This window comes from Xiphophorus hellerii, chromosome 20, assembly GCF_003331165.1.
Source record: "Xiphophorus hellerii strain 12219 chromosome 20, Xiphophorus_hellerii-4.1, whole genome shotgun sequence".
NCBI lineage: Eukaryota > Metazoa > Chordata > Actinopteri > Cyprinodontiformes > Poeciliidae > Xiphophorus > Xiphophorus hellerii.
In genome coordinates this window covers 19178090-19202924 of record NC_045691.1, presented here as the reverse complement: position 1 = coordinate 19202924, position 24835 = coordinate 19178090, and the positions used below count along the sequence as shown (strand labels likewise).

Sequence of the window (24835 nt, the reverse complement as noted above, 5' to 3'; positions counted from 1 at the left end):
CAATGCATAGGGGCGCTGCACTAGAGGGGGCGCAAAAACGATGTGGGGAATTTTTTTTATATAGTCAGCATTTTATGTACTTAACAGCTGTTTGTGTATGAAATGATCAATAACAGAGGAACAGCACTGATTAGGCGCCCCCCTCCCATACAGGCAGCTTGGGCAGCGGCTGAGGCGCGTTTTGTTTTCTTTTAAATTTGTAGTAATGCCTCAACAACAGGGAGCTAAAGATGGGGCGCAGAAAAAACTCCGGGGCCCAAAACAGAAAACGGAAGAGGGGGAAGGATAAAGATGTTGGAGAGACGAAGAAAAGCTTTTCAAAGTGGTTGAAAGACAGAAGGTAAGAAATGTCCGTGTATCAACAAGAGAGTTGTAAATATTCAGGTTAGCTTAAGCTAGCCTACAATGATGATGTTCGCATCCACCTCAAAAATATGTAGTTGCGGCCCTGGCTGCAGCAAACACAGTTTGACTCTGATAATGTGTCGGATGAATGAGCACGTGACGTCAGCGCAGCAGGTGCAAAGAGCCCATTGGTACATTGATCTTGTAGCCAGAGAAACTGTAATCTGTTTTGGATTCTTTAAAGTGGACTGCAAACATTTGTTTTAGTTTTATATTGGCAATAAAAATAAAGGTTTTAGTAGCAGAGCTAATGGTGCATTTGAAATCCATAAAGGCTATGTGTTCCTCTGTTTGATCAATGACTATTTAATAAGAGAGTTAGTTTTAGTTTCACTGAATCAATTAAAAGTAAGTCCTGTAGATTTAATATTTCTCTATCTTAATAAAGTTTTGTTCATTATTAAAAGAATGTTAAGATGTCCAGAATCAGCTGCAGCTTTTTTTTTTTTAATCTGCGCAAAGAATAATTAACATTCTTATCTAATATTTTAATTTTTATAATTCTACATAATTATTACTCAGATTTTTATACACATCCTTTGGACCATGCAAAGCATTTTAGCTGTTTCTCTATAAGATCTATTTTCTATTTCCAGTTATTACATTTTTCCAAACTGCTATGAGAGCAACTTTGAACACAACGATCATTTTAATTTGATATTTGTTCAAATCATCTTTCCATTCTCTTACTTTGACTCACTTGCTCCTTGCCTTTCTCTTTATTTCTAAATCACCACATGTGCCTACTTACCAAACCTACTACTCAGTTTATTAATTCCTGCAAACCATGAGCTAGTAGTTTCCATCATTATTTTTCTTTCTATGAAACTTTAACTGTTTAAAGTTTCCTCATCCTTTTCCTTCTTAAAAACACTTTCATATTCCCCTTTCTTGTGTTTCACATTCCTGTCTGTTACTTGTTTTCCTTTATGACTTTTGTTCCAGTTTTTAGATATTTTTTTATTTATTATATTCATCTACTTATTCCTATATTTATTTAGTTAGTGTTTCATTTAGTCATCTATTTATTTGCCAACACACTGTTATCACAATCTTCTGTTTCCTTAATTTCTTGGCTCTTTCTTTAGTTTTTTATTTTATCCTATAGTTCTGGTTCTATTTTAGTATTTAATTAACCTTTTAACCTGTACTTTACTATCCATTTATTCAGATATTTTGTATTTTATCAGGGTCCTGCCCTTCAACACACTCCCAATATTTTCACTGCTGTTAATCTTTTGATTTACATTTACTGTTGAAATATAAAGCAGTAATTCGTTCAATGGTTGTTAATGGCGAGTTTGCTATGCCGCCATCTGCTGTGTATTCTCCAGTACTGCAGTTATTTTTCTACCATTCCGGACAATTTAAATGAATTCATTTATAAAAGAAATTAAACGAACACATATTGAAACACTTCTCTTCACTTCCTGCTATTTTTACCCATTTTAAACAATTTAGACCAGTTTGTCAACACCTGGGCTGTTCTAAAAACTGGTTTCTTTTTTATAGTGGGTAACAATTAAAAATACCAATTGTGGTAATCCTTTCTTGGACTCTTACGAGTGGAGGATTCTTGCCTCTGCATCCTCAATTGGTTTGCTCCTTCCAAACCCGCTACTTTAAATGAGATAAAATACCTAAAGGTGTTTATACCTCCAATCACACTTAAGTTCCGGAGCTGAAGCGTCTTCACGCAGGACTGCGCCGCCCTGTTTTTTACGGAATGAAACTTTTAAGACGGATTTAAGCGGCTGCTCGCTGGACTCCGCCATCCAATTATCACCACAACAGCATAAAGTTAAAGCCGTTTAGTTTCAGCTGTTAGAGCCCAGGATTCACAGCGTTTCTTACACAGGATTTCTTTTAACGCGAACGCCATCAACTCATTCACGCTTTTCTTTTAAAAGACAATTTACTCTCAGTAAACGGAGTCCCGTCAAGCGTCAGATTTCAGCTGGTAAACCAAATACCAGTCCCGGAAAAAGATCTAAACTCATTCTGAAGAGTTTAGCCGTGCGCACGGTCCTTCTGGATTCGGTCTCACCCGCTGGAATCCTTCAGGATCTTGGGATCCGGCTTGGAAGGACCAAATTAATGTCAGGTTCATCTACCTAAGCATTCTCAAACTGAAAAAGAAGAGAGACAAGTGAGTTTTAGATTTACTTGCAATGAGAACGGACAGCAGCGTGCTTTAGTTACAATCTACCCGCTCTAAAACAGCTCCTCCCAGAGACTTTCTTTTTATTTCCTTAGGGCGGTCCTAGTTACAGAGCCTATTCAGGGGTCTCAAACTCCAGTTCTCGAGGGCCGCAGTCCTGCAACTTTTAGATGTGCCTCTGCTGCACCACACCTGAACAGAATAATTAGGTCATTAAGGCTGTGGAGAACTGATCTACACAAGGAGGAGGTCATCAAGTCATTTCAATCCAGTGTTTTGTACCTGTGGCACATCTAAAAACTGCAGGACTGCGGCCCTCGAGGACTGGAGTTTGAGACCCCTGGATTTGGTTATCTTGAGTTAATCACATAGCAGCTGCTTCTTCTGTTCTCTTGAGTCACAGGTGTGTTGCACCTGCAAGCTGCCGTAATGTAGAATGCAAAATTCAGAGTTCTTGTTTATTTCCTTCTGTAGAAACAATGCAGGAACTGATGAACCCACAGAACAAGGAGGTGTCACTTGCTCCTTGCCTTTCTCCTTATTTCTAAATCACCACATGTGCCTACTTACCAAACCTACTACTCAGTTTATTAATTCCTGCAAACCATGAGCTAGTAGTTTTCATCATTATTTTTCTTTCTATGAAACTTTAACTGTTTAAAGTTTCCTCATCCTTTTCCTTCTTAAAAGGAAAAGGACAGTTCCTCTGTTTCTGGTCCATAAACTTCGACCCTTAATCATCCGTCAGTCATCACTCTTGCTGCAGACCATCTGGTGTCAGCTTCCAGTTTGACCCGTTTAGATGTCTTCCTGCAAGCATCTCTCACTAGGCACAAATTCCAAAAGCAAACAAGAGTATTTATATTTGTAATTAATTTAAATGCATCACTATCCCACAAACATCCTGTTTCCAGCAACCCAAAATATCCTTTACTGTTAAAAAAAAACCGAGGGTGGCACCCAATACGCCAACGCTGAATCATACACATGCATAAAAATTCTCCCTACTTTCTGACATACTGAAAGTTCCTCTTCCTGGATATTTTCCCTTACTGGTTCTTCCCTTTGCTGGACATCTTTGCTTTTTTCCGCCAGCCTGGATTCGATCCTGTCATTTTTAATTTTCAGAGATACAATCTCTTTATTTAACTCCTCATTTTCTCTCTCTAGCCACTCGATTTTTTCTGTGTTTGCTCTTAATTTGTCCGCTGCAGTGTTACTCTGTTTTATCCGTTCCTCTTCCAGTTTATGTTTAATTCTTAATTTGGCTTCATTATCACATCTTAGTTGGCATATAGTTGCATTTTCTTCCTCCAGGTCCAGATTAATTTTTCTGATTTGTTTTTTGTAAAATGCATTTGATTTTAGAAGTAAGCAATTTTCCTCATGCCAGTTGTGTGTCTTGTCCGTTCTGTTTAGTCTCTCTAGTTTAGTCTTCAGACTTTCTATGGTTTTCTGAAGCTCTTGGTTCTCCTCCTGCAGCTTGCTGCGGTTCTTCTGTAAATTGTTTATTTTTGTCAACAAAAAATTATCCTCTTCCATCTTTGCTCTCTGGTTCAAACTGCAAATGAATTTCTCTGTGGAATCTGGCAATACAAAGGCAGCCGCCAGTGATGTCATAGACAGGATGAGTGACATCACTGTGACATCAAAGCCACAAGAAATCTGTTGGGTGTGGGGGAGGGGGGATGTTTTTTTTTAAAACTTTATTCACAGACACACTGTACAACGACAGAGTGAAACATTTGTTCTGCCTCCAGAACAAAAACAAATACAGATAAATATATTCAAGATGAAGAAAAAGCTACGGGGCTTCGGTTCCCAACTGTTCATTCAAAGCAGTACAGAGTTCAATTGTTTTAATAACTATTTTCTGTCTTTGATAGTCTGGATATAAAACTTAAGTTCATTGTAAAATGCAGCAAAGCATGGCTTCCCCTACCTGGAACAATGAATATGATATTTAAATAGTGACAATAGAGGATTTATGAGAAACTCTGAACTGTTGGGCTCTTTGCACCTCAGCTTCCGCGTTCGGGGCAAAGCGGCTCAATCTTTTCCGATCTATTGAAAAAGGCTCTTTACACTGGGCGTCTGCAGGGCTTGTCCAAGGTAACAATTAATGATGAACATCGATCCGAAGCCCCGACAATAAGCTGGAGAAAGGTTTCAACATGTTCGCCTCGTTATACACAGATACGAAGGTGAGTTTTACTTCCTTTAAACTTTGTGGCTAACATTAGCCTTAGCTTATGCTAGACATTTTTCTTGTAAAAATGTGCTATTTAAGTATCTAAACATTTTTCATCCATTCTAACGGACAATGTTTTTACCTTGTTTTCAAGTATATTACCTGCGTTTATTGTCGTTAGTGTCAGAGACCAAGTAACGGTCTAGGGTACTATAATGTCCCCTCCAGTTCTCCCCGGTTCCTACGCCTACGGCTCTGACTGTAATCCTGGACCTGTGCTTCTGTCTGCTCTGTCCTCTCAACCCTCAGCCGATCACAGTACAGTCACAACGCTCATACTGCTGTTCCTTCCTGTTGAAAGGGAGTTGTTCTCCACCACAGTCGCCCCGTGCTTTAGATGTAGAAATTGTTGGTAAATCAACAATCAGATGGGCTTAATTTATATCCACTAATCAGTTTGTAACAGTGATGAACTAAAATTGTGACTGGATCTGAATCTAAGTATTTTTTGTTCAAATGAATTGAATTGATTTAAACTGAATTTAGGCCAAACCAGACAAAAACTGGTTTGGATGAATTTGACCTGGTTGAATTATAAAGTGGACTAAGCTGACAGCAGTGCAGTAAATTCCCTGGTAGATGGCTTTGCTGACTTTATATTTGATAAAAACAAAGTGGACATGAACAGCGGATGGCGTTGCTGTCCAAATCCTCTCTGACTGTGGAATAAACTTCACACTGGACTTCAAGCACGGTCGATTCTGTGCCTCCACACTTTTCCTTTAGGTTCTGGGACCTTAATTCCCAAATTAAAGTCAAACTGTATTTTCATCTATAAAGGCAACTGGGCAACTTTATATCACAAGTATGACGCTCATGATGTTGTCAGGATTACTTTACGACTAAGAGTCTTCAGTCAGAGGCTTCATCAAGTTTGCTGTAATGCAGACTGCTACAAGAGATCCTTCCTGACAACCATTTGAAGAACCTTGAATAACATGATATTTAACCATATTTTACTTAATTTTAGGATCAATAATGTATTCTTGAATTCAAATTGAATTTAACTTTGTATGTCTCTTGAGACTCCAGTGGTTGTCTACACCTTCTGAATCTCTCCCAAATTCTTTATTGGGCTTCGTTTCACAATCCTGACAAAACTGTGATTGTCCTAGAGAGATGTGCACATTGTCCTACCACACTTTCTTTCTTCCACTCAACTTTCCATGAACACGCTTGCATATAGAGCTTTGTGGCGTACCCTTCAACATTTTGTCAAGATAATAAAACTAACGTATTACATAAATCAAATATATAAATGAGTTTACTTTTTCTAACTCAAGTATTCAAATAAAACTTTTAGACAATCTTCTAATTTATTTAAACCCCTCCACATGCTGGCTTGGACGCCGAACCTCCCGACAACTTGCAGGTGTTGTAGCCAGTGGCGCAAAAGGTGGCGCATAGGGGCGCAAAAACGATGTGGGGAATTTTTTTTTTATATAGTCAGCATTTTATGTACTTAACAGCTGCTTGTGTATGAAATGACCAATAACAGAGGAACAGCACTGATTAGGCGCCCCCCTCCCATACAGGCAGCTTGGGCAACGGCTGAGGCGCGTTTTGTTTTCTTTTAAATTTGTAGTAATGCCTCAACAACAGGGAGCTAAAGATGGGGCGCAGAAAAAACTCCGGGGCCCAAAACAGAAAACGGAAGAGGGGGAAGGATAAAGATGTTGGAGAGACGAAGAAAAGCTTTTCAAAGTGGTTGAAAGACAGCAGGTAAGAAATGTCAGTGTATCAGCAAGAGAGTTGTAAATATTCAGTTTTTCTTAAGCTAGCCTAAAACGATGATGTTCGCATCCACCTCAAAAATATGTAGATGCGCCCCTGACTAGACCAAATGAATAAAACCTGTCTGTCAGCTTTAGTTGTGTGTTATAAAGACTAAAAAGTCAGTTTTGACCCACTTCTTACCACCTTCTAAAAGAAATAAAATGTGAACTTTTCTTTTGGCATGTGTTGTAATAGTCTTTATTCTTTTAAATATATTTTTCTATAATGATGTTGCTAATAATAAGGGAATAGTTCAACTTTATAAAGTGTGATAGATACATAAATTTATTGTCTCGCCTCTGCTTGCAGGTCCCTGAAGTAAACCCTAGAACAAACAACCATACACATGCATAAACTCATATGGGAGACGTAGATTAGGCACTCAATCTAAAAAGAAAGTTATTTAATGAAAGGAGTCCAGCTGCAATCAATCTGTAAAAATGTAGCTGTCCTGTGAAGGTTGAACAGCTACCAGAAGTAGTGGAAAGGTTTATAGCAATGTTATCTTAAAACAATATTTCTGTTCAGTCCATCATCTGAAAGTGGAAATCTAACAAAACATGGCCGTTTATTTAATCTCAAGAGGATGTGGAAGGAAGAACATTGACAAGAGAATGAAAGAGGTCTGTGGTAACTAAGGCGGAGCTTCAGATTCACTGTTCAGGTAGGAAATTATGTCAAAGTAACAATGTTAAGTTAATACATAGCAAATCTTGCATTTATAGAAGAGTAAAAAGAAAACCGCAATTCCTGACTGACTTGACACGTTATGATCTCACTTTGTTTTGCTTAGAAATGATCAAATATCTGCTTTCGTACTTGAAACATTTAATCTGAAGTGAAGAATAAATGTTACTTTTAAAGCCCCACACCGATTATATTTTGTCTTAATTAAATATAAACTGCCATTTTTTTTAGATTGAGGAAAATAGGAAAAAAAAGAATTTAAAAAAATGCTCACGGGTACATGTGTTCTCGCGAGATTTGGTTACTTGATTACGTATGCGGGTTCAAACTAAGCTTTTTAGTAAAATTGTTTCCGTGTAGAGGTTCGTTTTAAAATATTTCTTTGAGTAAATACGACATCTAAAGTTTTTCTTTCTCTAACGAAGTTTCCATTTTGCTCTAATTGTGTAGTCTAGACGGCAGCAGACCGGTAAGGCAATCCGCCAACGTTCGTTGACCTCCCGCCCAGTTCAAATCATTTCTGTCGCCACGAAGAGGTAATTAAACTCACCGTTTCTAAATGGAGCCAAATCCACAAATGGTGTCATATAAGAGCGCGTAATAATTAAGTCTCAACCTGCAGTAATAATGGGATAAATCCCGGTAGTTTTCAGCTCGAACCCTTTAATTGCTGATCGTATGAAGCGGTTAAGGAAGTTTAGCTAAAAATGAAGGCGCTAATTCGCATCTAGATCCTTGTTTTTATTGCTCTGAGGTTGTAACGTACAACTTTAGGTTGTAGGTTTTGGTCCGGGAAACTGCTAAAGGGCGATTTCACCTCATTTTTCCGCGTATGTATTCAGAACGTACTTGATTTGCTTTAGATTAAAAGCTGAAACAGTCTATTTTCAAAGTATTGTTGTTTTTGAGCTGGACTAATATGGTCCAGATCCAGAAAAAAAAAAAAAAAAAAAAAAGCACGAAAAATGTCCATTTGTTAATATTTCTCAAATCAAATAAAAGTTTCACAACTGGGTTTTAAATATTCATCTATTGCTGTAGAATAATCTAGTCCGATTTGAAGTGTAACTATTGTAGTTTTTACACTAGATCAGATTAAAGATGCACATGGTCGTGAAAAAGACGTAGGAGATATGGAATATAAATCATGCTAAAACAGTCTTACTAATAAAGTTTTGTAAAACATGTTGGGATTCGTAAATCTGAAACAGAAATATATAATCTCTAAATGCCCCCATCTGAAAACCTTCCCACGTAAATAGTGTGTAAGGATATATGGCATTGTAATTTATTAAATGTGCATGTATACAAACAAATCTTTTTAGAAAAAAAGATGACTAATGCAACATTTTATTTGTATAGGTCCCCTTCTAGGTAGGTTGACAACATGAGGTGGTGAAACCAATACCTATCAGGGACTCTTTATTTAATTTTGCAATTAATAGTCATCAATCACATTGCAGCAAGAAAATTATCAAAGGAGGCTCTGGTTCACTTATCTTATCTATATCTGAGCCATCTTCAATCTTAAAATATGTGGTTACTCTTTTTAATTTTTTTTAATGAAAACAACAGTTCCTCCAATGTACCTCCAATTCATTTGAGATTGCTAAGAGTTCCAGAATATTTTCCAAAGTGTTTATAATGTGAAGTTCAAAGCTCTGTTCCCTTTTTGTTTAGCATCCGCTGTAGGACATGGACAGCGCCAGAAAGAAGGTGTCCTTCAAGTGGATGCAGACTGCTGCCACGCTACCCAGAGAAGCCGGTCAGAGCAACGCTAGCTCCAGTACTCCTTCTGACCGCAGTAAGCCAGGCCATGGAGAGTCAAGCGCTTTCCCCCTCAGTGACTCTCCAGGGTCAGAGCGCCTTGGAGCTCTGAGTCTGGACACGCCCAAGAGAAAAGCAGAGGCGCTCTGTGAAAGTGCGCCATCTGCAGGCAAAGCCAAGCTGAGAAAACTCTCCAGGAAAAATTCTGAGACTTTTAAAAGTATTAAGGTAATGATTCACTGCTGTGTTGTGCTTGACTTTTAATTGTGATCCTTATTTTTTTTTTGGATGTTTAGGTTTGCGTTTCTAATAAAGAAGATGAGATTGATTTCAGTCTGATTACAAACACAAAACAAGTTAGCTTTATTTTTATTTTGCTCAGAGTCCACCTTCAGCAAAATTACGCCAGCAAGACGAATCTCCAACAAGTCAACATGTTTTGCCAGCTTCACATCATTCTTTCATCTTGAAGAAGAAAGAGAGGACACCGGAGGAGGGGTCAAAGGCTATCTGCCGGATGGCGCTGATTGCAGCTATTGGCAAGACGAGAACAAGGCTTAGCCCAACCGGAGTCCCCAGCCCCGCGGCCGAGAGTGGCTCTTTACCCCTGGAATCTGTTCCTGCACAGACTGTAGGGCAAAGTGCTGAGCCTTCTGACAGCAATGTGGATAGAATCGGCTTCGTGAGGAGTCCTGGCGAGTACGAGGATGTTGAGTCCCTCAGTGAGGATCACAGCACTCCTGTTTGGGTGTTTGAGAACACACAATCACAAAGTTACAGCCCAGAGTCAAAAACATATTCAAGGGTAAGTCTGCTGTTTCCAGGAAACCTGTCTTATATTTTTGAATAACAAATAACTATGCAGTGGTGTATTAGCTCAGTTTTTTTACTTTGTAGTTGAATAACATCACATTGTCAAATTATTTACAACTAGGGCTGAAGGATTAATCAGATTAACTGTGATTAGTCAAGTCCTGCAACAACCGTCAACTAATTAAGTACTTGATTAATTGTGAACTGGAGCACACCGACTTAAAAAAAGGCAATTTACTGAAAGAACAACAAACTGAAAGCAGCAATTAAGCCAAAATATATAAGCACTGTTTGTTTAAGATACAAAAAAAAACCCTTTATCTGTACGTATGTTCTACCCAAAACTCATCAAATGCTTAGATTTGGCTTCACCTGGATCAAACTGTGTAAATTCTTCTACAAAGCCCAGGTTTATGGGGTCCAGGCTAATATAAAAATATATTTTCTCACCTGAGCTGTGCAGCTGCTCCAGTGTTGTCCCCAACGAGTTGTTCCAACACATAAAATCCAAATAAAATAAATGAAGGTTTGTGGCTGTAACTTGACTAAATGTGAAAACTCAGGAACTCATCAGTAGAAAATGTGATAGATTTGATCTAATTTGTGAGAATTTCATGAAGAAGTGACACCGGTGTTTTATTTGATTCAGGAGCTGGTTTTTCTGGAAACCCCCCCCCATGGGAAATCCTTTGTTTCTGAGGATGAGGCTGAGGTTGAAGACAGCAGACTGCCAGTCCCTCAGTTGGAGTTCATGTCAGACTCTGGTTTTTCCACGCAACAGGATAGCCTGCAGAATTGGATTGCTTTAACTTCACCGTCTTCGGCTTCTTTTTCACCGTCTATCAAAAACACTGGAACTGTGCAGACAGCTGCAGACGACACACAGTCATATTTATTGCCAGAGAAGAGGACTGTTTATATTTCATTCAAGCAGCCAAAACAACCAGACTTGGAGCCTCTAAATCCTCTCAGAGCTGAACTCCAGAATTTCCCGTCATCTGTCAAGGCCAATTCATCGGATCCATTTTCTTTGCCGCTTTGTTCTGTTGAAAGATTATCTAACCTCTCCGTGACCTCTGCAGCGCCACGGAGACGAAGTGACTGTTTCCCTTCTATGCGTTTCCCTCCATCCTCCGTATCGGACAGCTCCACATCCGCCAGAAGGTTGTCCTTGGGGGCTGACCCTCTGTGGACCAACTACCCTGACCGCAACGTCCGGGCTGGCTTCATCGACACACATTGTCATCTGGACATGCTCTACGGAAAGCTGGGCTTCAGAGGGACGTTCGGTCGCTTCAGGCAGACCTACAGAAGCAGCTTCAGTCCCGAGTTTCAAGGCTGCATTACAGACTTCTGCAACCCGCACATCATGGTGAAGGAGGCCCTGTGGGAAGGTTTGCTTTCTGAGGACATGGTGTGGGGGGCATTTGGCTGCCACCCGCATTTCGCCAAAGGCTACTCAAACACTCAGGAAAACAACATACTAATGGCAATGAGGCATCCAAAAGCGGTGGCGTTTGGTGAAATGGGCCTGGATTATTCCCACAAAAACTCTACTGACTCTTCAAGGCAAAAACAAGTAAGCTCTAAGTTACGTTCTCCGCAGCAAAACAGTTGTTGCCCCAAACTTGTGATAAATCGTGTAGATTAGTTTCTCTAATGTGCAGAGTGACTCTTCTCTGGAAAGGTGTTTGAGCGTCAGCTGCATTTGGCCGTGGCCATGCAGAAACCTCTGGTGATCCACTGCCGGGACGCAGATGACGACCTGCTGGAGATCATGAAAAAGTGTGTGCCCAGAGATTACAAGATTCACAGGTGAGGGAGCCTCCTTAAATTCACTCTAGCCATCTATATTTCAGACATTATTTTGTTTCTGCATCTGTTCATCAATTACCATTCAATTCCTTTCCACTTTTACTTGACTAATTCTGCTAAAATAGAATATATTTTAGCAAAGACGTTCTAAGATAAGGAGAAAGCCATAGCAGTTCAATCCTGTTTCCTTTAATAAGAAAAACAGGATTAGAGAGATTGTTTCCACCTCTCCCCTTTCAGTCATGTCAACCTGTCCAAACTGTTCTTGCAACCTGTTGGTCTGAATATAAATGTTCAAGACTTGATAACTATTTCGCTAAATTCCTTTCATCTAGTATTCCTTAAAATATTAAAGTTTGCACATTTCAGCTGTAAAATCTGAAGTACTGCTCTGAATTTGAATGTCTCTCCATGTGCATTTGACACGAGAAATCTCTTGAACACGCTTGTGTTTTCCAGACACTGTTTCACAAACAGTTATTCTGTGATCGAGCCTTTCCTGACAGAGTTCCCCAACCTGTATGTGGGCTTCACAGCTCTGATCACCTACACCAGGGCCAGGGAAGCCCGAGACGCAGTTCGCCAGATCCCTCTGGACCGCATCGTCCTGGAGACGGATGCACCGTATTTTCTGCCAAGACAGGTATGTCTACTCTGAGAATTAAGGAGTCTAAAAAATAAAAAAGGAACATTTATGATCCGTGCTTTCAGACATTCCTGTTACTAATTTCAGCGCTTCGTGTTGAGGATCGACTCTCGCACTTAAAACCTTTAAGTCCTAATTTGGTTTTAGCTTTTCGTTTGCAGATTTAGCGTCAAACGAGTTAAATTTTTTTTTTCCTGCTTTTCCTTATGAGGAGAGAAGGTACACAGCTGTTCAGTGAAGAAATGCTGGACGAAAAACTTTAAGGTTGGAAGAAAATGTTAAGTAAAGCAAAATTAAACTACCTTTAACATAAACTCTCTGATAGAGCTGGGTCTTCCTGAACTAGGTCTGTGTAAGATAGAAAATCATGTAAACCTGTACATAGCAATGAAAAATACAGGTTAGGATGGTAACTGTAACATTTCTAATGATTTTTTAACATCGTATTCAAGAAAAATTAAAACAATATGAGCTATCCAAACTATTAAAAACTCAAATGTGGCGTTTCCTCCTCGGAGAGCAAAGCAACAGGCACAAAGTGCTAAAATGATCCGGTTTTATCTTTGTGTCTATACAACGAAAGCTTCTTAAAGCTGTTTTGTCCTCACCGCACGGCCTCAAGCTGACAAATTTATGAAACTTTTAATTCACACACCTGAAACAAATGGCTAAATTGCCTCCTTACCATGCAGGCAGGCTATACAGGGCACTAAAACAATAAAGTTATTATTTTAGTAAGGTGTTTTCTTGATGTGCTGTGGTGGATTTCCACACTATCCCCCACAATGCAGAGGTTCTCCTGCACCAGTCACCCTTTATTTCACTGTTACTGTTTTCATCTGCTTGGTTCTCCGTTCCCTCAGGTTAGCAAAGATGTGTGCCGGTTTTCTCACCCAGGAATGGGTATCCATACGCTACATGAGCTGAGCTGGCTGAAGGGGGAAGATGAGGCCACGGTGCTCAGCACCATCCGAAACAACACTGCTCTGCTTTACGGCATTTGATTCTTCCACAGGTCGACACTTAAAAACACGAGAAAAAAAAAACAAGAAAAAACGGTATGGTCAATCCTCAATGTGTTCTTCTGCTAATGAAACACCCTGCACTGATTTTTGTTTTAAAGTTATCAACCCAACAAGCTCACATGTTGGAGTTTGAAGAAGCAATTTATTTTTATTTTTATTTTTTAAAGTGAAATACTCATTTTTGGATCTAGTGAATAATAAATGTTTTAAGAAAAAAGACAAACACATGAGACACTGTATGCGCCTCGCCTGGTTGTATTTTATGTCATCGTTTACGCAAATTAATTCTAAAGCAGTTTTAAGTTTTCTTTTTTTGCATGGAGCCGAATATTATTTGTTCTAATATGTCTGCATGTTTATGTCGTCCGCTTGCTGTGCAGTGTAGTTTGGTTTAATGTGGCGGAGATGCATTAAAAGCCTTTTAAGAGTGATTCAGTTCTCAGGCGTGTTTTCACTTGTATTAGTCATGAACGAGCGTGTGATGAAGTAAGCACGTTCGGAGTTGAGCATGAGTGAAGATGGAGGCGCCTGTATGGACGGTCCATTAGTCTGCTTTTAAAACCTCCTCTTCTTCATCCCACACAGTTGGCCCTAAGTGCTTTTTGTTTTGAACACGATTAGTCATGTCTGATTCTTCTCAAGGTTGGCTTGCCATTCAAGGGGGGTAATAATGGAAGGTCTTTTTCTTGTGCATCGGGTTTGAGAAGAGATGTGTTCAAATACATACATCCTCCATTTGTTCGTGTTCCTAATAAGAACTGTTTGAGGGGAATGTAGGTCAGAGCACACTTTGCTGAAGGCTTCCGCACGGACATCGGAGCAGTCTGTGACCCGGTTACCAAAATCTGAAACAAAAGTTTGTTACCAATGTTAGAGAAATTCATGTTCTTGACTCTGGTGGTGTTGTCTGACTTTTTATATAAGAAAAAAAACAAACAAACGGTGAATAGCAGCACTAAACTTTAAAGATAAAGTGCAGAATAAAATCCTGGAAGCTGTTAAAATTTATTTGACTGAATGGATGAAACTAGAGCTCCCCTGAATCAAATTAACGCTAAATATTCATTCAGCTACATTATCCTGGAATAGAGATATGGCTGTACACAAGATTTTCTAAAAAATTCCTCAACCTAAAAAGCTACAGTGCTTGGCAAAAAATATTTACAGACCTTTTACTACCACATTTTTCTATTACAATCCCAAACTTTAACATAATTTAAGTTTTTATGTGATAAATGAACACAGTAGATATTTGGGGAGTGGAAGGAAGAGAATAGAGGGCCACAAAAAAACCTCAAGATATCATGAGAGCCTAAATCTAACTTTATCAAGTCAGTTTCAATTGTGTTGCACCAAATTACTTGATTGCTAAATATTTGTTTCAGAGAAGTTTATAATATTTTAAGAGTTTAAAAGGGATTTTTTTTAATAAACCCTGCCACATGCATCCCTTTGAGGACATTCAAAATCTTGATATGGTCAGAAATGGAAATGAGTTTGAAGATATTCTTCGGCTTCTTTTGCCTGAACATAAAACTGATTTTAAAAGTTGCTTTGTACCTTTATGTAACGCGTCTTCCTCTGTCATGGCTCACAAAAGCATTTAATCCAAGTTTACTAGGACCTATTCCGTCATATCTTGGCAGAACAAGACTGAATGTTTAATCAGATACAAAAATAAACATTAATCTGTCTGACATGATGTCCTGTCTGTTGATCCTATCACTTCAGAGATGAAGGTAATGCTGCAGCAGAGAGAGAAACGGATACATCAGCCTTATCTACAAGGCTGCAGCAGCATCACTGAATCCTCAAACAGGAGAGATTGCAAACCAAATACTGAGCTGTTTGCACAGGATTTAAAATGTTCTTCTGCTCTGCTGAAATAAAATGTAACATCATAGCCTTGTTTTAACAAGAGAACAGAGAGTGACTCGAGGCTTGATCCAGGTTTTCAAATATTCAGGATATAAACAGAAGTTATTACGAGGCTTTTCTTTCGCTGATCTTGTGAGGAAAAGGCCACATTTATTTTGGGAAGAAAACAAAATTGTCACCAGAATTTTTTCTCTGTTACTGTAAACCTCTAATACTCAACTCTGGGCAAAACACAGAAAAATGTGATAATTTCATATTCTTTTAAATATATTTTCAATGCATTCAATCTTTTCAGCTATTCTAGGCCTATATATACACCGTATAATGTTTAATAATTATGTTTTCTTTCAGAATAACCCAGATTTAACTTCTGAATGAAAAATGAACGGAAAAAGTCTTCCTAATGTGAAGGTTTTGGAACATTTTATGCTGTTTAGATGTCCTCCAAGTAATTCCAGAAAGTGTAAGTGTAGAACGTGTCCACTAGATGGCGCACAAGCGGCAGGCATCTAGTGATTAAGAATATTAGCAAAGAAGAAGGAGTTAGATCATGGCTAAGCTAATGGTAGCTCAGCAGTAGATTATATGGTCCATTATAGAGTTAATATGGATAAAAAGAAGAAAACTCTTGAAGTAGCAGCTTCGACGGTAAGTTAATCGAAGTCTACTTTAAATAATTAGTCATGTAGGCTTTTGTTTTGAAGCTTGGCGTTTTGTAAACGATAAAAACAACTTAAGTTAGCTAGGGCCCTGCTAACGCCAACTATGTACTGATACATGCGCACTTTTTAAGAAAATGTACATTAATTGGTTCGACGTTTCTGCAGCTGGTGGACCTTAAAGCGGAGCTTTACAGAAAGCAGGAACAATTTAAACGGGAGAAACTCGGGCAGGAAAATGCTGAAGCTGGACTCAAGACGAAAGTCACCTCTAAGGTAAAATTGAATTTATTCCCTTAAATATTATTAACGAGTCTTCTGGCGATGCTGGCATACTCGAATTCTTCTCTTTATTTTACTCGTTCAGAAACCTAACATCTGGATTAAACAAAACGCTGGCGTGTCAGCGAGAGCTGCTAAGGATGCAGAGCAGCTGGCAGAGGAGCAGGTCACTCTGGATACAGCCAGGTGAGTTCATCTTCCACTCCACAGAAAGGTTTAATGCTTTCAGTCAGACAAGAATATTAACTTTTGATTTCTGATCCATCACAGGCGTAAACTGGAGGAGAAGGCCAGACTCTATGACCAGATGACAAAGGGAGACTTTCCAGGTTGATTCTTTACAGACTCTAGATAAGCTAATTATCGAAACCTCATTTGTGTTTATTGGGATTTTATGACAGATCAACACAAAGTAGTGCGTAATTGTGCAGATATTACACAGTTTTAAAAATATTTTTACAGATGAAAACCTGAACTGTCGGGTTAAATGGAGAATTTCTGTTAACTTTCAAGTCTCGCCACTGATTCTCAACTGGATTTAGATCTGGACTTTGACTGGGCCATTCTTGCACTAAATGTGTGATAACCAAAACTAGTTTTGTTAGACCTGAGAGATGTTTTCATGTTCTGCTTGATAGTGAAACTTTAAAGACAAAAGAAGTAGCAAGAAAGTTTATACTCAAGTGGGAAATGTTTAAACCTTTTCGGTTTTTCCATCAGCTCTGGCTGTGTTTCCTGTCACTGCAAATAACAACAACCTAGCAGCATGATACTGCCATCACCATGTTTCAACGTGATGTGCATTGTTTGTATTCCTTTATGTATTGTATTTGGATATAGGCCAGATGGCTCAGTTTGCATTCCCTCTGACCAGAGTACTTTCTTCTGCATGCCTGCTGTGTCTCCTTTGAGGCTTATAGCAAAGATGATTTTCTAAAGTTTCCTTTCAACGATGGCTTTCATTATGCCACTCTTCCATGGAGGCCAGAGTTTTTTGAGTTCACAACTAAGTGTTTTCAATAGATTCTTCCACCTGAGGCTTGGATCTCTGCAGCTCCTCTAGAGTTACCATAGGCCTCTTGGCTGCTTCATGCTCTCTTTGTGAAGCCTGCTAGTTCACATGAACCACTATTGTTTGCAGTGTACGCTTTCCATTTGAAAATGTTTGTTTAAATATTAAATATTTATTGATTGGGTGTTGTATGAAAGCATTTGACCAAACTTTTCAGACTTTTACTTTGTAAAATTTGTTGAAAACAATTTCATTTTCATTTGCATAATTTACATGTACCTACCATATAGCAAACGATGATTGAATATGGATATTTTGCAACCTTTTATTACTGTTCATGTAATAAAAGGTTGTAGTGGCTTTGGGTTGAACTTCTCCTATTAATTGCCAGATGAAGAGACGGAGGCACTATACCTCGTCGACTTCACCCAGAAGATAATCAACAAGAAGAGAGAAAGTTTTGCACAGAAGGAGATGCAGAATGAGGATGAGGATAAAGCCAGGTTGTCACCCATCCCTCCTCCCCAGAATCCAGATGAGGAATGGTAATGTCTGATTTTTGATATTGGGTGAAGAAAGCTCTATCTTTACATACTGCATGATTTATGGGGTTCATGTTTTATATGTTAAAAAAAATCAAGCTGAGAAAAGTCCTACTGACTTATGTTTGTTAAATCTTTAACAATTTCAAGTCAAACATGGCTTTTCAAATCATATAAAATAATAGTAAATGGTATCTTTATTTTTTCAGGGTGGATTATGTGGATGCTTTGGGACGGTCTAGAAGATGCATGAAGAAAGATCTGCCAAACTTTGTGAAAATGGACCAGGATTTTAACGGAAAAGGGTAAATATTTTAACGAGCTTTTGGTATTTTTCCTCTGATCAGGTTGTGTAGCTGAGAAGGTTTGGATCTGTGCAGAGGAGGGATGGTGAGTGTACTGGACCAACGATGAGGAACACTGAGGATGAAAGGAGGAAGACCAAAGACAAGTTTTATGAAAGTAGTGAGATCAGCCACTCAGGCAGCACATAAAGACAGAAGAAGAAGAGGAAACTGGTCATGTTTTTGTCTACTCCTAATGAGAGACGGATAAACATCAATTATATAAAACTGCATGAAACTACTCCTGTTTTTCTGTTAAAATTAAAAAAGATCAAATAGTTTATAGAAAGTGCCATGTTGGACATTCTAGGGTTACACATGTTTATTAAAAGTTGAAGATCAGTGAAACACATTTTGTGTTTCTCTTTTAGTGAAACCAAGGCAACAGTTCTAGTATGAATTTAATTTGGAAAATGTTTTCAATAAGGTGCCATCATATCAAGTTCAGCTTTTTCTGGTGTCGTCTTTCTGTATTTTATTTATTGTTGCATATAATGTGTTTATGATACCTTGTTGCTGCTCTTTATAGGATAATCCCAAACGACAAGAGTTTACTCTCAGAGGACATGCGTCGAGAGCTGCAGCGGCAGGAGTGGGAGAGGGAGGAGGAGGAGGCCATGAAGAGGCCGGTTGGACCGATCCACTACGAGGACATTAGAGCACAAGGTGAGCAGAAATCTGCCAACACCTCAGTGGTTCAGGTCCAGCATGCAGACTCTTACACCTGGAAGCCGTTTCCTGCATTAATGCACTTTGCATCTGATATGCAGCAAATCAGCTTCCCATTTAAGACAATAAGACATTTGAAGTTCCATTTTATGTGAAATGGTGCTAAAGTGTTTTTTTTTTTTTTTACCAAAATATTTTTATTGAGATTTTCCACTTTGGAAATACAATCATGTAACTATCTGAACAAGTTTTCTTTGTAGTTATTACAGTATTTTTTTCTTTCTCATATCAGAGAAATGAAAACCAAAGAAAGAAAGGAAAAAAAGACAAGACATAGGAACAAAAAACAGGGGTACAAATTACAACCAGGTTAGATATAATTGTACACGTCTGTTCAGCATGGCACACTGCAGGTTCCAGCAAATCAAACCTCAAACAAACCCTCTGACAAGTCCAAGTCCTTAATAAAATTAGTGAGTCCAAGTCCTCTCATAAAGATATTGTTTGGATTTCCTAATATATCTTATTCTTTCTAGCGGCAAACTAGACGACATCTGCTTTAACCACTGCGTGGCACTAGGTCTGTTGACATTTTTCCAAGCCAAAGCAATAAAGTTTTTTTTGCAGATAATGAGCTTATATCAATAAAAGTACATTCTGATTTACTAAAGTTATGTTTCTCAGGGTATAAAGCTAACAGGAACAAGTTAGGATCCAGTGAGATTTGCTTTGTGAGAATTTTTTCAATTATATCTTTCACCTCTGTCCAAAACACATTGATTTGTCTGTATTCCCACATGCAGTGTATTAGAGTCCCTTTAGAATTACACTTTACGCAAAGATCTGGGATGTTATTATTATGTTTATTTAAATGCACAGGTGTAACATAAACACGCATTAGCCATAAATTGTAGAATTCTAAGACGGCTATTTATGGACATTGTGTGGGTTCTCTAAAGTGTTTTATTCTTATTTTTTTTCCAACGATCTCAGAGGCCCGAGAGCTCGGTGTGGGCTACTTCGCTTTCTCTCAGGACCAAGAGCAGCGCAGGAAGCAAAGAGAAACTCTGGACATGCTCAGAGACCAGGTGGGTTCATCGATAAACAGGAATATGGAAGCAATAACAAAACACACACACGATATTTGTAGCCATGAGGCATGTAAGAAGCAGCATAAACATATTGTCGCACGAGAAAGGACCGAAGCCTCATGATGGGATCAACACTAATTAACAATATGCTGGGATATGAAGTTATTTCATCTGATTATACTGCAGACCAGTCAACTAAGCTGCTCCATGTTGAATGTGAAATGTTTCCCGCTCCATCCGTTCTCTCCTTTAGACGACAGATCAGCGGACGAAAAGAGAACGACTCAAAGAGAAGAGGCAGGCCGTCCTGCAGGCTCGACTGGCCAAGGTGAGGCAGAGGAAGATGAAGAAGGCAAAGCTGGATGGCACTGAGGAAGAGGAGAAAGAGGAAGAAAATCAAGGTTTGCATATATTACTCACTGAACTATTAGATATTTTACAGTGAAGTAGACATTTTGTTTTTGGTTGTAACAGACATGTTGGTGAAGGATTGTTGTCAATCACTTGTTTCAGTGGAGGAAGAGGAGGATGAGCCAGTCGGACCGATCCCTCAGCCGGACGTGCCGCCAGAGGTCAGCACTCTGAAGAGGGTGGAGGTGGAGATCCAGGAGAGGAGGGACACCAAGCCTGGAGTCCCTCATGTCAGAGAATGGGACAGAGGCAAAGGTAAACCTCGTTATTTAAATGTTTGTAAGAAAACATTTACATTATTAAATCATGAATATGAAAAGGGCATATTTACCCAGAATTGTACAATAATGTGATGCGATGGAAAAACAGGAGTTGAAACCAGCATCTGAACTTTTTTTTAGCTAACAATATCAAGCTGTACATTAAGTAAAAGGCCATAACTTAAAATGTTTTTATGTGAATCTAACATTTCTGTGGGTAAATTGGGTAATAAAACAAACTAGCTTCTGAAGACATCTTCATTTTTAAATAATTTCTAAAAATTTTTAGGACGTTCACAAACTCTTCAACTTAATCTTTTGTGTTAGTACTGCTGTAAAGTTCAAGATCTTTGAATTTCCTAAAGTTTACACTTCTTGTTTGCTTCTTTTGTATTTTTTTCCCCCAGAATTCATGTTTAGCGAATGGAAAACTCGACGTAGAGATGAGCGAGAATCTGAGTTTGCCCCTCCCTCTGCATACTTCGCTGATGACAGAAGACCAAAACCAGGAAAGGCTAAAATTCAGCAGAATAAATCAAGCATGTTTTTTAAGTCAACAACATTTCCAGAAAAAGCTCCTGAGAGTGAGACCAAACCAGAACCTCCTGCTGTGTCGTCACCGCCTGAGCCTCAGAAGGAAAATCCCCCAGCATCCTCTCTGTCTCCACAACCCACACCTCCAGGCAGCTCCTTACCTTCAGCTCCACCTTTTATTCCTCAGTATCCGCCGCCTCCTCCTTTTTATCCCCCGTTTCCTCCGCCGCCTCCCTTTCAGTTTGCAGGACCGCCACATTCTTTTCCTCCGTTCCCCCTGCCGTACCAGTACCCGACCCAGTACGCATCCCAGGAGCCGCCGCCTCCAGGAGAAGAAAGCCAGACTCAGCAGGTTTCTGGAGGCGCGCCTCAGAGTTTAGACGCCATGTTGTCCTTCTACAGGAACTTTACCTGAGGGCTTCCTCCATGAACATAAATACTTCAACTGAGGCAATAGAAACTGAGTCTCACTAACAATTAAAGTATTTAATAAACAGGTTTTCATTGAAAACTGTTGCTTTTAGTTTTTATTTTGCTGTATTCAAAAATGTTTTATCTTTCATGCTGCTCCAAGTAAAATTCTTCATGAAACTCTATCCAAAGTGGTTTGGATCTTGTGGAAGATTGTCATCTTTTACCTTCTCTGTTGCAGTATAAAAGTAGCCACCAGATGGCGCTTTACCTGTATGTAAAATTATAAGTGTTCTGGAGCTATAGAGACTGGAATTTTTGATCAATGCAATTAAATTAATTTTTTTTTTAGAATTGTTCTTGGAATAATAAAATGACGACACATTACGTCATATAGAGTATATAAGTCTGGTTAATAAAGACAAGACTGCAGTGTGTTGGCTGAGGACAGCAGCCAACACACATGCATTTTCACATAAAGAGTTGAATATTAAGAGCAGTACAAAACCTTTTGTTACAGAAATGTTCATTTCATGTGCAGTAAATTTACTCAATAGTTGGTTGGGACTCATTTATCATGAATTATTGCGTCAATGCGGCATTATGATGTTCAGGAAACGTTGCTTTGAAACAGCGTTTTTGCTTGTTGGGTCTGATTATTCTCATCTAAAAAATTTTTAACCTGGACTATTTTAATGAGAAATAAAATAATCTTGCATAATTATTTAGAGAAAACCTTTGTTTCTATAGATGTTTGATATTTTTCTAAGCTGATCTCGGCAGCAAGAATGAGACATTAGTTAACCTGCATTTAACCAGGATTAAGGTCTGCTTTTCCATAAAAGCCGCTAGATGTTTTAAAATTGAAATAAAAGGAAAGAAAAATGATTAAAAGTCTAATACTTTGTCTTGTACCTACATTTTTTTCCCATTTAAAGACATTTCTCCTGTGCCGGAGAGCCAGATTTGAATTGAATTGAAGTCGAGGAGGCCTTAAATACTCAGCTGTTGCTTTAGCACATTTTTCCTCATGCTTTTTCCTACCACTCAATTTTTCACGAATGTGTTTGGATGCAGTGGACAGCCAGCATTTTTAACAATGACCTGTTGTGCTTTTCTCTCCTTGTGGCTGTCCTGTCAACAGATGGAGTGGTACACAGTTACATTTCTGGATCAGAACTCCTTTATAGTGGGCTTGTGTTGCAGTCAAATTTTCTCAGAAACTGATTTTTTCATTTGTAACTCATGATCACCAAGATGAATAGGAATAACCTCTCTGAGGTCTGTTTTACTGCATTCGACCTTCATGGTTTTGAGCCAAACTGTCAAACCTCTAGGTTGAGCACAAGGCAGCCTGGTTGAAATTCACCACAGGAAAACTGGCACTTTAAATCTGCTATAGTCAAAAACATTTGTAACCTGCTACTTTCAGAAGAGGAAACGTATTTAGAGAATGTTTCAGACCTAATTTAGCTTTATTTATATAATTGTGTTATCTTATCTTATCTCTAAAGCTTCTTTTGTTTTCTTGCTTAAAGCCTGAGCTGAACATTTTGCCCGTCTCTCGATGAAGCTGCGTCTTCTCCTTCTTTGAGGGTTCCTGGCTGGGACAGGCCAGGTCTGGTCCCGCGTTAACGCAGTTATACAGAGATAAAAGGTAAACAGGGAACAGCCGATCCAACAAGCTCTGATGGATATCTTATATATATATATATATATATATATATATATATATATATATAAAATCTTTGATTGGATAAAATGCTTTCCCTCCCAGTGGGATGTATTCAGCGAGTCAAAGAATCCATCTGAAGGTCACTTCGTGCAAAAAGTCCTGTGTTTACTTTATTTGTTTTTGCCAGAATCTGCTCTGAATTGGTTTTCTGCTAATCCTAATTTTTTTTTAGCCCTTGCAAATGTTAACCATTTTGGCTGAAATCCACTTATTTACTCTCTGTAGCATGAAAACGCAACAATTTTCAGCGCACACGGATTAAACGACTGCTCTCCTCAGCCAACACACTTGCTTTTTTTTGCAACAGGTTCCCCCCTGAATCCGATATGTTTGAAACCTGCAGATAGATAGATAGATAAATAGATAAATCTTTATTGTCATTGTCACAAGAACAACGAAATTTAAAAAGTGCCATCAGTCAGTGCATATGCTTAAAAACAAAAAATAACTGTCTCACAATTCACACACAATGTAAGAATTAACAAATAACTGGTAAAAAAACCCCCAAAAAACTTTACCTTTTTGCAGATGCGCAGGGAGCTTACCTGCTCCTCTATGAGAGGCTTTTAATCCTTGAGGCAGTTTTATGATTCAGACTTTCAATGACACAACTGGGGACTGAATCTGTGAACCGGGAAAGGGAATCAAACTCATAAATTTCCAACTGTGGGGTAGATGAGACAAATATAGGTTCATTAAAATAAAGCTTTTGAAAGCTCGCCATAAATGAACAGTGTAACTTGAAACTGCATCTATAAACTCAAGAATACATGCAACAGTTTTATGTTTTTAGGCAGCAACAGATGAAATCCAAGGGAAAGATTTTAATATCTGAAGAAATTAATTTCTAACATGTCAGTCTAAAACAGATCGCTGCGCTCTTGTTTTCTTTCTGAACTCATCATCTCATCTCCATCTTATGCAGAGTTTCAGTAATATAACAATACTCACTGATTTAATAAAACTTATATGTTGAATACATAATTATGTTTGCAAAATTATTATATTAGAGTCAATAAAGATTTCCACACCATGTGAACTTTTCACAATTTCTCACCTTACATCAAGCTTCAAGGTATTTTGTTTGAATTTTATGTGATCGACCAACAAAAAGTATCACAGAACAGTGAAAAGAAAGAGAAAATATACATTATTTTCTGTTTATGCATGCATTTGTATTCAGTCCCTTTTACTCCAACATATAAAATCCAGTGCAGCTCATTGCCTTCAGAAGTCACCTACATAGTAAATACCAGTTCACTTGTGTGTAATATAATCTCAGTGGACATAGCAGGCTTAGATCATGAAAGGATGTTTTTAAACATTTCACAGAGATCTGCTCAATCCATCTTCTGAAAATGGAAAGAGTTAAGCTGCAAACCTACCAAAACTCAAGCATGTGGAGGAAACTGGTCCAGTCAGATGAAACCATTTTTTCACTTTCTGGCTGGTCTAAATGAATATGTGTGGAGGAAAACTACCTGTGCACGTCAGCCTGAGCACATCGAGGAGCTACTTCGTAGTCCAATGCTCCCAAATGTGGTTGTAAACGGCTTAACAGAGAAATGTTGTGATGATGCGCTGAAGGCGGAGTGCTGAAAAGAGCAGGAGCTTCTTAAAGAGGCAGAGTCCGATTTCAAGGCATTTTTTAAGTCATAGTT

General features: G+C 38.6%; 2 protein-coding genes across 2 annotated transcripts; both read left to right on the top strand.

The window, feature by feature from the left end:
- Nucleotides 1–9564: 9564 nt before the first annotated feature.
- tatdn2 (TatD DNase domain containing 2) lies at nt 9565–13777 on the top strand. The gene is made up of 5 exons (XM_032549429.1): nt 9565–9852; nt 10510–11439; nt 11548–11675; nt 12135–12318; nt 13185–13777. Exons 1-5 carry the CDS (start codon nt 9565–9567, stop codon nt 13323–13325), a joined length of 1671 nt encoding a protein of 556 aa, XP_032405320.1. The 3' UTR covers nt 13326–13777.
- A 1962-nt stretch (nt 13778–15739) lies between these two features.
- On the top strand, nt 15740–21833 carry ccdc174 (coiled-coil domain containing 174). Its single transcript, XM_032550343.1, has 11 exons — nt 15740–15872; nt 16052–16159; nt 16251–16351; nt 16436–16494; nt 17569–17722; nt 17929–18024; nt 18593–18729; nt 19726–19820; nt 20077–20224; nt 20337–20489; nt 20902–21833. The coding sequence occupies exons 1-11, from the start codon at nt 15810–15812 to the stop codon at nt 21441–21443; spliced, it is 1656 nt and encodes a 551-aa protein (XP_032406234.1). The 5' UTR covers nt 15740–15809; the 3' UTR covers nt 21444–21833.
- Nucleotides 21834–24835: the final 3002 nt, after the last annotated feature.

What these genes read in the sequence shown, in the direction of transcription:
- tatdn2 (XM_032549429.1), top strand. Translation starts at nt 9,565, where the DNA reads ATGGCGCTGATTGCAGCTATTGGCAAGACGAGAACAAGGCTTAGCCCA. An exon ending in AGTCAAAAACATATTCAAGG is followed by an intron (nt 9,853 to 10,509) that starts GTAAGTCTGCTG and finishes TATTTGATTCAG; the next exon opens with GAGCTGGTTTTTCTGGAAAC. An exon ending in AGAGATTACAAGATTCACAG is followed by an intron (nt 11,676 to 12,134) that starts GTGAGGGAGCCT and finishes TGTGTTTTCCAG; the next exon opens with ACACTGTTTCACAAACAGTT.
- ccdc174 (XM_032550343.1), top strand. Translation starts at nt 15,810, where the DNA reads ATGGTCCATTATAGAGTTAATATGGATAAAAAGAAGAAAACTCTTGAA. An exon ending in AGACGAAAGTCACCTCTAAG is followed by an intron (nt 16,160 to 16,250) that starts GTAAAATTGAAT and finishes TTACTCGTTCAG; the next exon opens with AAACCTAACATCTGGATTAA. An exon ending in CGAGGACATTAGAGCACAAG is followed by an intron (nt 18,730 to 19,725) that starts GTGAGCAGAAAT and finishes CAACGATCTCAG; the next exon opens with AGGCCCGAGAGCTCGGTGTG.